The sequence below is a fragment of the Phyllostomus discolor genome, chromosome 2, assembly GCF_004126475.2.
Source record: "Phyllostomus discolor isolate MPI-MPIP mPhyDis1 chromosome 2, mPhyDis1.pri.v3, whole genome shotgun sequence".
Classification (NCBI taxonomy): domain Eukaryota; kingdom Metazoa; phylum Chordata; class Mammalia; order Chiroptera; family Phyllostomidae; genus Phyllostomus; species Phyllostomus discolor.
Window position 1 is genome coordinate 34,862,956 of NC_040904.2, and position 13,249 is coordinate 34,876,204.

A 13,249-nucleotide genomic window follows, 5' to 3' on the forward strand; every position below is an offset into this window, starting at 1 on the left:
TTAAACCACAATGATGAGTCCAGTAGGTGAAAAATAAACTAAGAAAATATAAATACAGGGTCAGCCCTCCCTTAGACCTCACACAGGTGGGACTTTTTCTCCCCTGGAACTACCTAACATTTCTTTTCTACTGCTCCTTTTAATCTGCCTTCCATTCTGCTTCTTTGTGTACTTGTTCCACACCTTACTGTCCCCTCCCCTCACGTAGATCTTAATTTCCTTGAAAGCAGGGTTTACACTACCTATTTTTGCCGTCCCCAAACTACCTAGCTCAGGACCTAGTCATAGAAGGTGCTCCACAGCCATCGGAAAAATAACACAAATTCAATCTAGGCCCAGCAGTTATCAGTAGGATCCTGAACAAAGGCTGTTTCACCAACGGCCTACTGGTCACCAAGACTAGTCACCGGGTGTCTTCCCCATGGAAGGGGCACCTGCTGGTCTGACAGGAGGCTGGGCACATAAACCCCCTCAGGGAAGGCACCGCACACGCACTGTCCTACTCTCTCTGATAGCGCTAATGGGATGCTCTTTGTTGTGATCTTGAATGTGTGAATTTGTATTTCAGCACCTCGAGTAACACAGTTAGAAGGAAATTCATGTGAAATTTTATGGGAGACGGTACCACCGATGAAAGGCGACCCCATCCACTACGTTCTGCAGGTATTGGTTGGAAGAGAATCCGAGTACAAACAGGTGAGGACCAGTGTGCGTGGCGTGCTTGCGGCTCTCAGACTCAGGCGGGCTCCTTGCCTTTCCCTGTTGCTTTGAATGGCTCGGTGACCAATGAGCTGCAGTTTTCTTAAAATTAATCATAGAAACTGCCTACATCACCCATTACGTAGTTCTGTAGAGTTTACAAGCCCTAGTTTACATTTTATTTTGCACGTGGTGGTATTCAGCTTAAACTTTCAGCTCTCAGGCATAATCTAGTAAAGAGTTGTAAGTTCTGTGTTTGTATATGATGTTGGCAGTAATGTTTGCAAATATCCAAGTCTGTATGTAATTGAAAGCTGAAGTTCCAGTGGTTTTACTGTATAGGGGAGGTACTTTCCACCTAACTACTGAAGCCTGTGTTCTGTCTGCCTCTTTAATGGAAGTTACAGTGGAAGAATAAGGAATGTGACTATCGATTCTTGTGGTCTGCAGTTCAGAAGCTCTAGGTCACTGCTTGCCACCCTCCCATGTGCATGGGAGTCTATTAAAATGCAGACTTGGATTCCATAGGGCTGGGGTGAGGGTTCAAGCTCCCAGGGGATGCTGGTTCACAGACCATACTTTGAGTATCAGGCTGTACAGATCACATAATAAACACGTGCAAGAGAAAATATAATTGAGATCCAGCCACATAATTAATTTGGTTGCATGATTTTTCACACCCCTTTTTGACTCTTAATTCTTGCAAATCCACACATTATAAGACCTTGGCAATTAAAGATACAGGCACTCTATAGGTTTCTGTAATGTTCCCAGGGACTTAATAACTATTTATGTGAAATCAGGATATCATACCATCACTCCATGAGGAAAGCTGAGGCCCATTCCTGAGCAGCACTTTTAAGAGAGCCACACATTTATATGAAACTCAGAAAATTGAAGATAAATTGCCACCTGTCTTCTGAAATTAGCATAATTTGTGAAGACTTCTTTTTTCAGCTCTTGAGGTTCCCGATAACACAAGACAAGTTGAAAATTATTTGAGTCAGAGTTTTTGTTAAATTGATGGTTGATGTTCCTTGTATAATAGTAATACTTGGAAATAAAAATGTATTAAAATGAATCAAAGAACTTTTGGTACATTTTACTGTGCTTTCTTAATATGAAGTGTCAGAGAAAAGAATGAATTGCTTTCAGCACATTTGCAAAAACTGCATTTTAACTCTGACACCCACCAATTTTGATTAACATCAGTGGATGATGTCACCAAAGTTCCCATCACTGCTCTTAAACAAGAGCCAAAACACTACTGTTTCCCTGCAACACTACTGTTTCCTTGCACTCTCCAAACTCATGCTTATACAGTGTACCCCATTTCAGAGGAAGTGACTTTATGTGTGGAATTGTTTCAGCTTACCAGGAAGATACGATTGGTTTCAGGGTCTCAGCTCAGATGGAGGGCAGATGAGCTCCCCGCCGGATGGAGTCGTCTGTGACACTGGGGCAGCGCTGCCCTGTTCCGCGGCAGTGATGTAAAAATGGCCACACGATGAAGTGTTACAGAATTTCACAGCGTGCTACTTGACACTTAAAACTTCCATTCTCCAACAGCACATTCATTACATATCCATTATTGTACTTTTAAAAACCTTTTATTCCATGTCCCATGCTTTTCCACATGTTCTTAGAAACAGATGTTCTTTAAAGCACAGTGATTACTATTTTATATTTTAAAAGCAGCATTATTTGGTCATTATCTATATATGTCAGGCATTGCCAAAATATAGGTCAATTTACTCGGTAATCTAGATTTTGTTGACAGATTGGCTGTTTTGAATCTGGTACTTGTTTAATGTTATATATTTAGACCCATGGACATATAAATATTAATATACATAACCCCACAGATGCCTGGGAATATATTTCTTATTGTAAACAGTTACAAATGAGTTTCTTGTTAAAAATAGGTGAAAACACAGTACTAGAGGGCAGGCTCGGTAGATAGGGGTTAGCATGCTTCACATAACTATGTCTTCCCTACATTTACCAAGAAATGATTAAGGTTGGTAGTGGTGCATGAAAAGCCACAGTTGAGTCAGGGACAAATTGTACTGAGTTTTTTCCTTTTCCCTAGTCAAAAGCATTAAGTGAAACATGATGTTTTTGAGTACTTCATTCACTTGTTTTGGACACGAGATAGGGAATGAAAGCTATTTATATTATGTGTGCAGAGCAATGGTTAAAATAATTATAGTCCAGAGATAACAGGCTTTGAGTTCATAGAAAAGTAGAGAGAATCATTGCTGAGCAGAGCCCGCTGCAGAGGCGCCCGCTGCTGAGAGCACTGAGTGTGCCCCAATCCCTGCAGGACCACTAATGTACGGGCTGTTTTTCTCCGTGTTACCTTCCCAGGACCGGCACATAGCTGGGCACTCGGTAAATGTTTCCTTTCGGCACAAAAGAGGCAGTTTCAAAGGAACAGGGTTATTTATACAGCAGTTGAAAGTATAAGCTCCAGCGTGGGGTGGATTTAGAAGTGATATTTGTAACTTAGGATAAACATCACCTGTAATAGGAGGATATCCTCCTGCAACCCAAGCTTATCTTTACAGCAACACAGGGCAAAGGCCAGGCCTTTTCTGATGTTTTGTTTGAAACAATGACTTTACCTTTGCCTTGGTTGTAGCTAATTAGCTTTCTTTGTGCAGCTATCATGATGTGGGGTGAGCAGCTGGTTTTAATTATGAAACAGTCGATTAACTTCAAGTGTTAAATCCTCACTTGAAATTTTACTCTGCATTAGGATGCATGCTTTTCTTGATTTGGCTCTTCTGCCACTTAGTAAACATTCCAACCACATGTTTTTTTAAAGAAACTTAAAACTACTTTCAATCAATATTCATTGTAAAGCATCCTTGAAAAGAATGAAAATATGCATATGCAGGTATTCATTTGCATAAGAAATAACAGTTTAATATCATTATATCTGTTAATACTATTAATAATATTCACATTCCTGTTCAGAAAGCAGTAATTTTATTAAAAAATTAAAAATAAACATTGAAGATGAGTAAAAGGTAACAAATTATAAGACATTATTACCTCTTAAGAGTCAGAATTTGTGACAAATTATTAATATTCTTGGCACTCATATTTGTTGCATTAAGAAGGCCTTTGAAGCATTTGAGAATTTACAGAGCTCCATATTTAATTTGAAGGCATCTCTCTATCAGTGTAGTTTTACTTAGTGTCATTGTTAGAGTGTAGTACTGGACACGTATTGATTCTTCACGGTATCTCATAAGTTACTGTGAGTAAAGACCTTCTCTGGGGAGAAGTTAGTCTCGAGCCTACTTATTTTCTAATGGCCTTCAATTTAACTCCCTAACAGAAATTAAACCCTGGGGCCATGACTGTCTCATGCACCGTTTTTAAAATTTTGTCATGAGTGAAGAGTCAAATCCAAAGCAAAATAAGAATAGATCAAGAGGGAGAGAGTTGAAAGTCATCATTTATTTTATTGATTCTTGGGGGGGGGGGCGGGTTAGGTTTACACATATGTATAAGTATCAGACGAAGGTAAGGACCCTTCACACCAGAAAAATCCTCATGAGCGCATTCATTTTAAATTTCATATGAAATAAACTTACATTCAGTTTCCTGGAGCCCAGGTACCTTGGGTCTGTGGGGAAACTGTTAGGTGCTTTGTTTGTACTTGGGCGGTGGGGGGGGTGCTGGGCATCTATGAGAACAGCCTAGCTAGTGTTCTCGGAGCTTACACACCGTGGGGGTGAAAGCAGCGCACTCCCGAGGAGCAGCCCAGTAACTGGCCTGGCCTGTCTCTGACTGGGAAGCATGGCTCCTGCCCAGCCTTGCACCCTCTACAGAGGAGCTCAGGTTGGCATCTGCCTCCCATAGTCATGTGACGTTGGAAGAATTACTTCACCCTGCTGAGCCTTTGGTTGTCCTGTAAAAGTGGGGACACTGGTCCTCTAGCTCAGGGTTCCTGTGAACATCAGATCCGCTGTGTCTTGAGAAGGCACTGTGTGAGTGACAGCGCTACCCAGTTGTGTCTCCCTTCCCAGCTCTTGGGAGAGGGGTGACCTCGGGAAAGAGATGCAGACACTGGTCCCCAGTATGAGCCTCCGATGATCTGCCCCGAAGGCTCTCTTTCTAAAGGTTTCAGCTACACGGCATGTTTTTCTGAATTAAGGGTCACAGATTCTTCATTTTGGTTATCTGGGTATCACTTTAAACCCTCCCATTTGGAATAAACATGTCCAGGTTACTTCAAAATATATCGTACATCCAATCAAGAATGGAAATCGTATTCATAAAAATAATATTGCTTATGCATGTACTGCGTGCGATGGTATGATTGGTTACTTCAATAGAGAAAATCCGAAGTGAATGGGAGGCACATCCAGCTACCCTGGCATGGGGAGCAGCCCAGCTGGGCAGCAGGCCTGACGACCTTGTGATTTTTGTGGTCTCACGGCTGTGTTAGTTACACAAAAACAAATCAGTTCACTCAGACCTCAGGAGTCAGAACCCTCAGGAAATGGGGTTTGGCGATTGTTGTAATTTTCCCTTAGCTTAGAATTAATCCAAAAGGCCTAGTAAGCACTATTGAGTATTTTTTTTTCCTTCAGCCTCACATCCAATTCAGAACTTCTCTCTTGTTGGGGCTCTTTTTCTTTTTCTTTTTTTTTAATTTTAATTGTTCAAGTACAGTTTTCTGCCTTTTACTCCCATCCTAGCCCACCCCTCCAGCCCTCCCCACCTCCCTCCCATTTCCAGCCCTCCCTTGCTTCTGTGCATGTTGACTTTTTCTAAAGTAGATCAGAAATTATCAGTACACTGAAACAAGTTAATCACTGTTAGCGATTCTGTTCTGTGCAGTGATGGCTGCGCCTGCGCTGAGCCCCCATTGCCACTGTGGCTTGCGTGTGTCTTCTGACACCGAGCGCTCCCCTCCTCAGGCAGCGTGGTGTGAGAATGGTACTGCTGAGCATCCGAGCACTCTAATTAGAGAATATTCACTGTGCACCTGCTTCGTTCAAGCCATTGTGCTGGGTGCTGTGGAGATAATAGAACACCGCCCCACATCTAGTACTATTTAGCATAAATATGTCATTTTAAAAGATAATGTTAACATTGTGTTGCCAATGCTTGTGAAAGATGGGAGCTGTTCTAATTAAAACTGTAAGAAGGGCTAAAAGAACAGCATCTACAAATTAAAGCCTAATTCTTATTTGGACTTGTCATTAAGGAAGCTTCCTTCCATTCGATATTCATTTTCCTTCACTAAGATTTCTGCCTAATGGTATGTGAAAAGTGGCACTTTTTGCTTTCAAAACACATTTTCAGAGATTTTCACTCTAAGGAGTTAGAGTTGAGAAGTGCAATCAAATTATCATATAAAGTCTCTGTTCAGGATTCCGGGAATAGAGTTTCTGGGGAATTAAATATACTTCTGGCCTAACTTTCTTAAAGGGATCCAGTCATGCAAATTATGGAAATCATAGAAATCATTTAAATAGATATTAAATAAAAATATGAATCCACTTTGCAAAATTGCCCAAAGCATCTGTGGGGATAGCTCCTTAAGTGGTTTTTCTGCAGTGAGGTCATTGTCTGCTGGCAGATAGCAGAAGCCGCGTTGTGATAGCAGTGTTCCCCCAGTCTTTGCTTGGCACGGACCGGGTGGGGGACCACTCCTTGTGCATCATAAAGGCAGTGCTTTCCTCCTGGGCAGCAGAGCCCAGGGCTGCGTGATCTGCCACGTGTTTAATGGCCACAGCAGGGAGGTGGTGGGGCCGAGTGAACTGGACCTGGTGTCACGCCAGTCGTTAGATGAGGACAGAAATGGCAGGTGGGGGGCACCTGGCAGAGCTGGGGGAATTCCAGTGGTGAATACAGGTGTTTGAGGCACAAGTCGGAACTTGTCTGAGGCCCAGCTCTGCCTTTACTTGTTATGAGACCGTAAGAAACGAACAGCCTCCCTGATCTTCAGTTTCTTCATCTGTAGGATGCAAGTGATAATCACCTGACAGTGTAATCAGGAGGATTAAATTTGATAAACTGAATTATCTCCAGCATCTTCCTTTCAGAAAGCATTTTTCACATGCCTCTCTCCTCTAATCCACCTTGGAGCTACTTTAGGTACAGTATGCTCCTACCCCCATGTTACAGATGAGAAAACATAAGGCTCAAAACTCTACTTGCCCGAGTTCACAAACCTAGAAAGTGGCAGTTCCTGTACCCGAGAGGAATCTGCCCAGTGGCTCCCAGTGGCCATGTCAGGCAGGACCCAGTCCCTCCAGGTCGCACAAAGGAAAGGGAGGGGGCTCCAAGGGCTCTGATATTTTACCCTTTGGTGAGTGTGAACAAATATTTCAAGAGGCGAGGCCCCCAAGAGAATGAACGAAAGAAGTGTATCGGGAAACCTTGTAGCTGAAGCTTAGATAGCCTTAGTCATGCCAACATCAACAACCACCAAAGGGTCACAGTGAATTGTGTACCTGGGGCACTGCAGATGGAAACTAAAGCTCAAACAGTGGGTGTGAGCGGACCTGCTTCATCGAACTGGCGCACTGGTCCCGTGGGCTGCCAATCATTCCTTCTGTGAATGGTCCCAGCAGGTTCCAAGAAAAGACTTGTCTCAGAAAATATCAACTTGAACATTTAAATTTAAGAAATTAAGAAAGTAGAGAACATCCATAATTAAAAGATACCTTTAAACAAAGGTGTGTCATTGCTTTCCTGAGACCACCCACATGTTGGGAAGTAATTCATGGACTGTCTGTCGTAGTCTGAACTCCCGACCAGCCGGCCATGTGACGGTAAGGGCCATCATCATGACAACACGCTCATCTTAAAATACCCACTTAACTCGTTGTTGGAGCAGTGAGCAGTGAGAAGGAGGTGGCCTCTCTCTATTCTGGAGGTGGAGGGTGGTTCTTCCATTCCTGCTTCCTCCAGCCTAGCTCTGTCCCAAATTCAGGTGGCAAAGGCACGGGCCACGATCTTGAAAGAAGCAGGGCAGCTCACCGAGGCAAACATGCTTAACATCTCACAAAGCGCATGGCAAAAGCAATGATGAATCTGGAACAGCATGAGAAACAAGCAGTTGTTTTTCCCAGTGTTTAGTCACTAAACAAAAGTATAATAGATGAGACACTTAAAGCCTTCTTATAAGGTTTGAAAATGAGAGAGGGAAATATCTTAAGAAGAAGGCTAAATATCAGGTGAGCATTAAAAGTCCGGTGCCTTTTCAAAGCCGGGAGTGTCCTTTGCTCTCTTCTCTGTCAGTTCGCCCCGCACTAAATGTGCGGCCAGTGCTCCTGTGTTCGCTGGTGGACGGTCCTGCTTCTTGGTAGAAGTTGCCAAGAGGTTTCAGAAACACTCATCATCTGCAGCTTCCCACTAACTCTATGGCTGGTAAATGTTTTCAGCAGAGTTAAAATTGTTGGAAATATTCATCTTCCATGGTATTTTATTGATGGGCAAAATGGACAGCTTTACTAAGGTGGCCTGTTGAAAATGTTCATATCTATCATTTTTAATTGTATTTTAAGAACATATTTGGAGTTTTTAATTTTTAAAAAGTAATAATAATAATAGTTCACTTTTATTGTGCAATTCCTAGGTACCAAGCATGCTTTAAGCACTCACTCAGTGCCACTCCTACAGAAAGGGCACTTAATTTTCCTTTCTTGTTTAATTTTCTCACCAGCCAATCTCTTACTGATCTGGTTAAACTCCATCTAGTTTTCCCTGTCTCTGTTCACTGGCGCTGGGGTAAACCATACATTTTCGTGTAATTTTGATCTAATCTTCGTCTTCTGTAAGTGTTTTGAGGACCAGTAGCACTTTGATAAAAGGACCTTGTGAGACCTCTCCTCCCTCAAAGCGTCAGTCATCCCGGGGTGGAGATCTCTGAGTGAGCGGGCAGCTCTCCAGTCCTGTGCCAGTGAGACTCGTGGGCACTGTACAGGGTGGGGCAAGAGTAGGTTTATGGAAAATAATATGATAATTAATAAATAATAATACACAAACTCTGTGTTTTATGTACACAACTGTAAACCTATGTTTGCCACACCCTGTATTAGAATTTACAAAGGGGAGAAAACATCTCAGATCCCTACTGGAAAAAACAGATCAGTCATACACAGAGAGAACACTTAAGACAAACTGCTTAATTATTTAAATGATAATCTGTGATAAATTGGACTACATCAAAAATTTCTCAAGAAATTATTAGGCGAGTCATAAACCTGGGAGACGGTATTCACAACGTGCATCTGACAAAGCACGTATATCCAGATTATATAAAGAATCTCTGAAAGTTAATAAGAGCAAATTAAAAACAGACAAAAAAACATGAACTTTTTCTTCACCAAAGATGTATGAATGACCAATAAGCATGTAAAAGTGGGAAACATCATTAGTCATCAGGGAAGAGCAGGTGAGGTACCATTCTCACTCACTGGAGTGGCTAACACACAGAAGACGACAAAACGAACGTTGGGCAGGGGTGTGTGGGGTTCCTGGAGCTCGCATACTTCCCTGATAGGAGTTCGGGGTGATTCAGTCACGTTTGAAACTGTTTCTCCTGAAGTTTAATGTAGACTTTCCCTGTGACCCAGCACTTCGACTCCTATGTATTACTGCCTAAGATAAGTAAAAACTTAAGTCCTCAAAACTTGTACAAAAATGTTCGTGCAGTTCTTATATAAAAGCTCCAAAACGAAAACAACACAAGTATCCGTCAAAAAGAAATGGATAGATTGAGGTGTGGGCATACAATGGAACACTCCTCAGTGAAAGTGGTAACTACTGAAATCAGGACCGTGGATGAATCTTGTAGGCACCCGAGAGTGTATACTCTTTGCTTCTGTTTCTATGAACTTCTAGAACAGGTGAAACTAATTACACAAGTCGAAGTCCAAATAGTGCTTACCTCCTAGGGCTGGAGGTGGGGTATCTTAATGACGTGTTACTTGGTGTATCCAATTGTCAGGAAGTTGTTCGACTGAAACTTCGCATTTCATTGTTTGTACAATTCATTGTTTTTAATTGTTTTAATTAAAACCTCCTTATTTGTTCTGTGGATCCAGATCGTAGAGCCCTTTGTAAGAATGAAGTCATCTTCTGATTTATAGCCTAAATGGTCATTGAAGTGTATGTAGATGCATGTTTGTTACTCATGTCAGCTATAATTCTAGTCCGTGCCTGTCTCCTTCTGCCACTGTCAGTCACTGAGCTGTGTATTGTTAGATTCAGAGTGTGTTGGGATACCTTGCTTATGGATGGCACACAGACTAGAAGAAATACCTTTCTGTTTAATCCTTGATGTCGCAGAGTTCAGGCCAGGTCCATGAGCCTCCTGATGTTATGTGATCATTACTTTAGAGCCTGCACTATTCGTATAAATTAATTGACCAGAACTTTTCCTTTTCTTGAAGGTGTACAAGGGGGAAGAAGCCACATTCCACATCTCAGGCCTCCAGACCAACACAGACTACAGGTTCCGCGTGTGTGCGTGTCGGCGCTGCGTAGACACCTCTCAGGAGCTGTGCGGGGCTTTCAGCCCCTCCGCAGCCTTTGTGTTACAGCGCAGCGAGGCCCTGCTTCCAGGGGACGTGGGGAGCTTAGACGATCCCAAAATGAAGAGCATGATGCCTACTGATGAACAGTTTGCAGCCATCATTGTGGTTGGCTTTGCGACTTTGTCCATTTTATTTGCCTTTATATTACAGTACTTCTTAATGAAGTAGACAAACCCAACAAAACTAGAGGTATGAATTTAATTAATGCTACACATTTTAATACACACATTTATTCAGATAACCCCCTTTTTACGCCCTTTTGTTCTTTGATTTATATATTTCTCTTGTTTTACAGATTTAGCTAGGAAAAAAATATCAGTGTTTTGGTGCACCTTTTTGAAATGCAAAACTAGGAAGAGATTAAACTGGATTTTTTTTTTTTTTTAAGAAAAAAAAGAAGGAGAAGGAGAAGAGCAAATCAGATACCAAAAGCTAGCTTTCTTATCTTTCTTTCATATTTTCAGACCTGCCTCCTGTTTTCACTGATGTCTTGTGCAAGCCTTGGATTTTTTTCCCATGTTACAGTTTAGTAATTTATATTCACTAGTCACTTCTACGTCTTGACCATCTGTAGCTGTCAACGAGAATCACAGTGTGTGTCGCCCCAGGGCTAGGGTGCCGGTGTCGTGTGGAGTGCGACCACACGGCAACCTGCAGACGGTGTGTTCGCTCAGAGAAGGCTGCCCTCAACAACCGCGTTGTCACTCAGTTATCTAACTGTGTTTAGCTCACTAAGATCAAAAAGTGTACTTTAATCTAAAATGTTTTAATAATCTGTATCTCTTATGATTTTAACACTATGAGCTGCCTGTCTAAGAAATCAAGTAACCAAAATGCACCTATAAATTATGGAGCATTGTAGATTTTACCACGTCGATTTATAGCAGTAACTTTAAAAGGGCATTGTGCAATAGTTAGTTGTTTCCTTGTTCAGCTATTTTAAAAGCTGCTTTAACTTGTTTGTTTGTCTTTGTATATAACTACTTCTAATCTAATCACTAGAGTTATTATATTCTGTTACGTTTGACCAGAGTTATATGACGAGAACTGGTGACAGTTTAGTGCCTCTGCCCATCGTTCATGATTTACACTAATTGTGAGAAACCTTCTTATACGTCAGCTCATTATTTTTGAAAGATTTGCCTTTAGGCTGTTCTTTGAGGTATCAAATGAAGTGATTGAATTTCCATACCTTAATTCGGTGCACATAATACTAAGCTAACAGCAGATGAAAACTGGTAAAACCCAAGAGAGAGTCATCCAAATTTGCAGTTACTGTCTTTGGGGGTTGACCCGGCCATGTGCGGAGAGGGAGTGGAATTTGGCTGTAAGCACAGGCTCCTCTGGGCCGAGGAGCCCAGAGTCTTTACCTGGATCTGTCACTGACTCGCTGCATGACCTGAACACGTCACTTTACCTCTCTGTGCCTCAGTTTTCCCATGCATTAAAAATAAAATAAAATAAAATAAAATGGGGATTCTAACGTTTGTAAGTGCTTTGAGATCCTTGATTAACAGGTGCTATTGGAGTGCAAAGTGTTACTCTTGCATGTTTATTTTGAGTCATGAGATAATCAGTTTTAACCCAAAGTCATTGGATTATTTATATGAAGTCCATAATGTTCGCGTACCTCAGGGACATTTAAGAGTTGGAGGTGCAAATATATTCCAAAAGGGTGCAACAGACACAGTGTAATCCCCCCCGCCTTCTGTTTTTGTATATTTTTGCTACTTGGTTTTTCTTCCTCATCGCTCTTTTGTGCTTGGTCTGTGTTGTCTTAAGATGCAGTATCCTGTACCAGCTTATAATATTCCCATACCAAAGTCATGGGGAAGCCAACATTATTTTGTTCTTGGTTTATTTATACTATATTCTGCATACAGTACTTTAAATGCCAATTACAGTGCAATCTTTATTTATTGTAAAATTTTTTAAATGTACTTATGTACTAATTTTCCCCTGTAGCATGTTATTTTTTGTGTGTTTTATACTTTTGTAATTTTAGGTCAGTCTTGTTCCTTGGCAACATCTGTAGTATTATCAACCTTCTGACATTTTCTTGTGTTTTTAAAGATAAGAGCATCTAGTGCATTAAATGCCAAAAAAAAATAAAATCCATTATCAGTGATTGAAACGTTTACATGTACCCAAAAAACCATAATCATCTCTTAAAGAAAGTGCTAAGATTAATGAATTATTCTGTGTGCCTATATTGATGTAGTAAGTACTAGAGAGTTCTGTATTTTGTTATTGACTATAATAATTAGTTTAATTAGCCTTGCAAACTGATGATATCAAGGTAAATATATTTTTGCCAAAGTCTGGCCTTCCAAAATGTATCCCTCTATTTAATTGTGTATTATATAACCCACTGTAACATTGCATCTGCATTTTGAGACAATTTCAAGCAGGTGTTTTGGGAAGAAGGCATTTTTCAAGCAATGAAGATTCAAATGAGTACAAGAACCTCGTTTGCAAAAAGAAAAAAAAAATGTCCCTTTTTGGAAACACTTTAGAACTGCTGCTACAAAGGACAACTGCTCTGACTCAGTTGAGATTTTTTTAAATGAAATAATACTTTAGGCCAAAATTACTATGAATATTGGATCTTTCTGAGATTTTCATACTACCAGATTTAACCACCAGAAAGCAGAAGTGTGCAAAACACTAGCTGACAGCACTTTATTTTATTGCTCTCCTTTATTTGGTATTCATCATAACCCCTCAGACAGAAAGTTATTACTCTATATGGCACTGTTTTCTATCACAAATATGTATATGTGATATTGATATATAACTATATATATTGCCATTACACGTGAACAATAAAATAAAGTGTTATGTTAACCTTCTCTCTCTGCCCTTTTGCAGTATGTAGGAATGAGTGCGTGGCTTTCTGATGCTCTGTATGTCAAACTCATCCCTGGCACAAGAAATTCCAGTCATGTGAAGCAAACTGCCCTTTGTCCTCAAAGAAA

At 40.9% G+C, this 13,249-nt stretch overlaps 1 protein-coding gene across 8 annotated transcripts in view; it reads left to right on the forward strand.

The window, feature by feature from the left end:
- FNDC3B (fibronectin type III domain containing 3B) overlaps positions 1-12,855 on the forward strand; it is a 315,121-nt gene extending 302,266 nt beyond the window's left edge. For 7 of the 8 annotated variants that reach the window (XM_036017697.1, XM_036017701.1, XM_028504578.2 and 4 more), the window contains 2 exons: positions 569-696; positions 10,128-12,855. In XM_036017697.1, the coding sequence (XP_035873590.1) occupies positions 569-696; positions 10,128-10,439 (440 nt within the window). In that variant the 3' untranslated portion in view covers positions 10,440-12,855. The remainder of the gene's footprint in view (positions 1-568; positions 697-10,127) is intronic. The other variant, XM_036017698.1, reaches the window with a different exon arrangement.
- Positions 12,856-13,249: the final 394 nt, after the last annotated feature.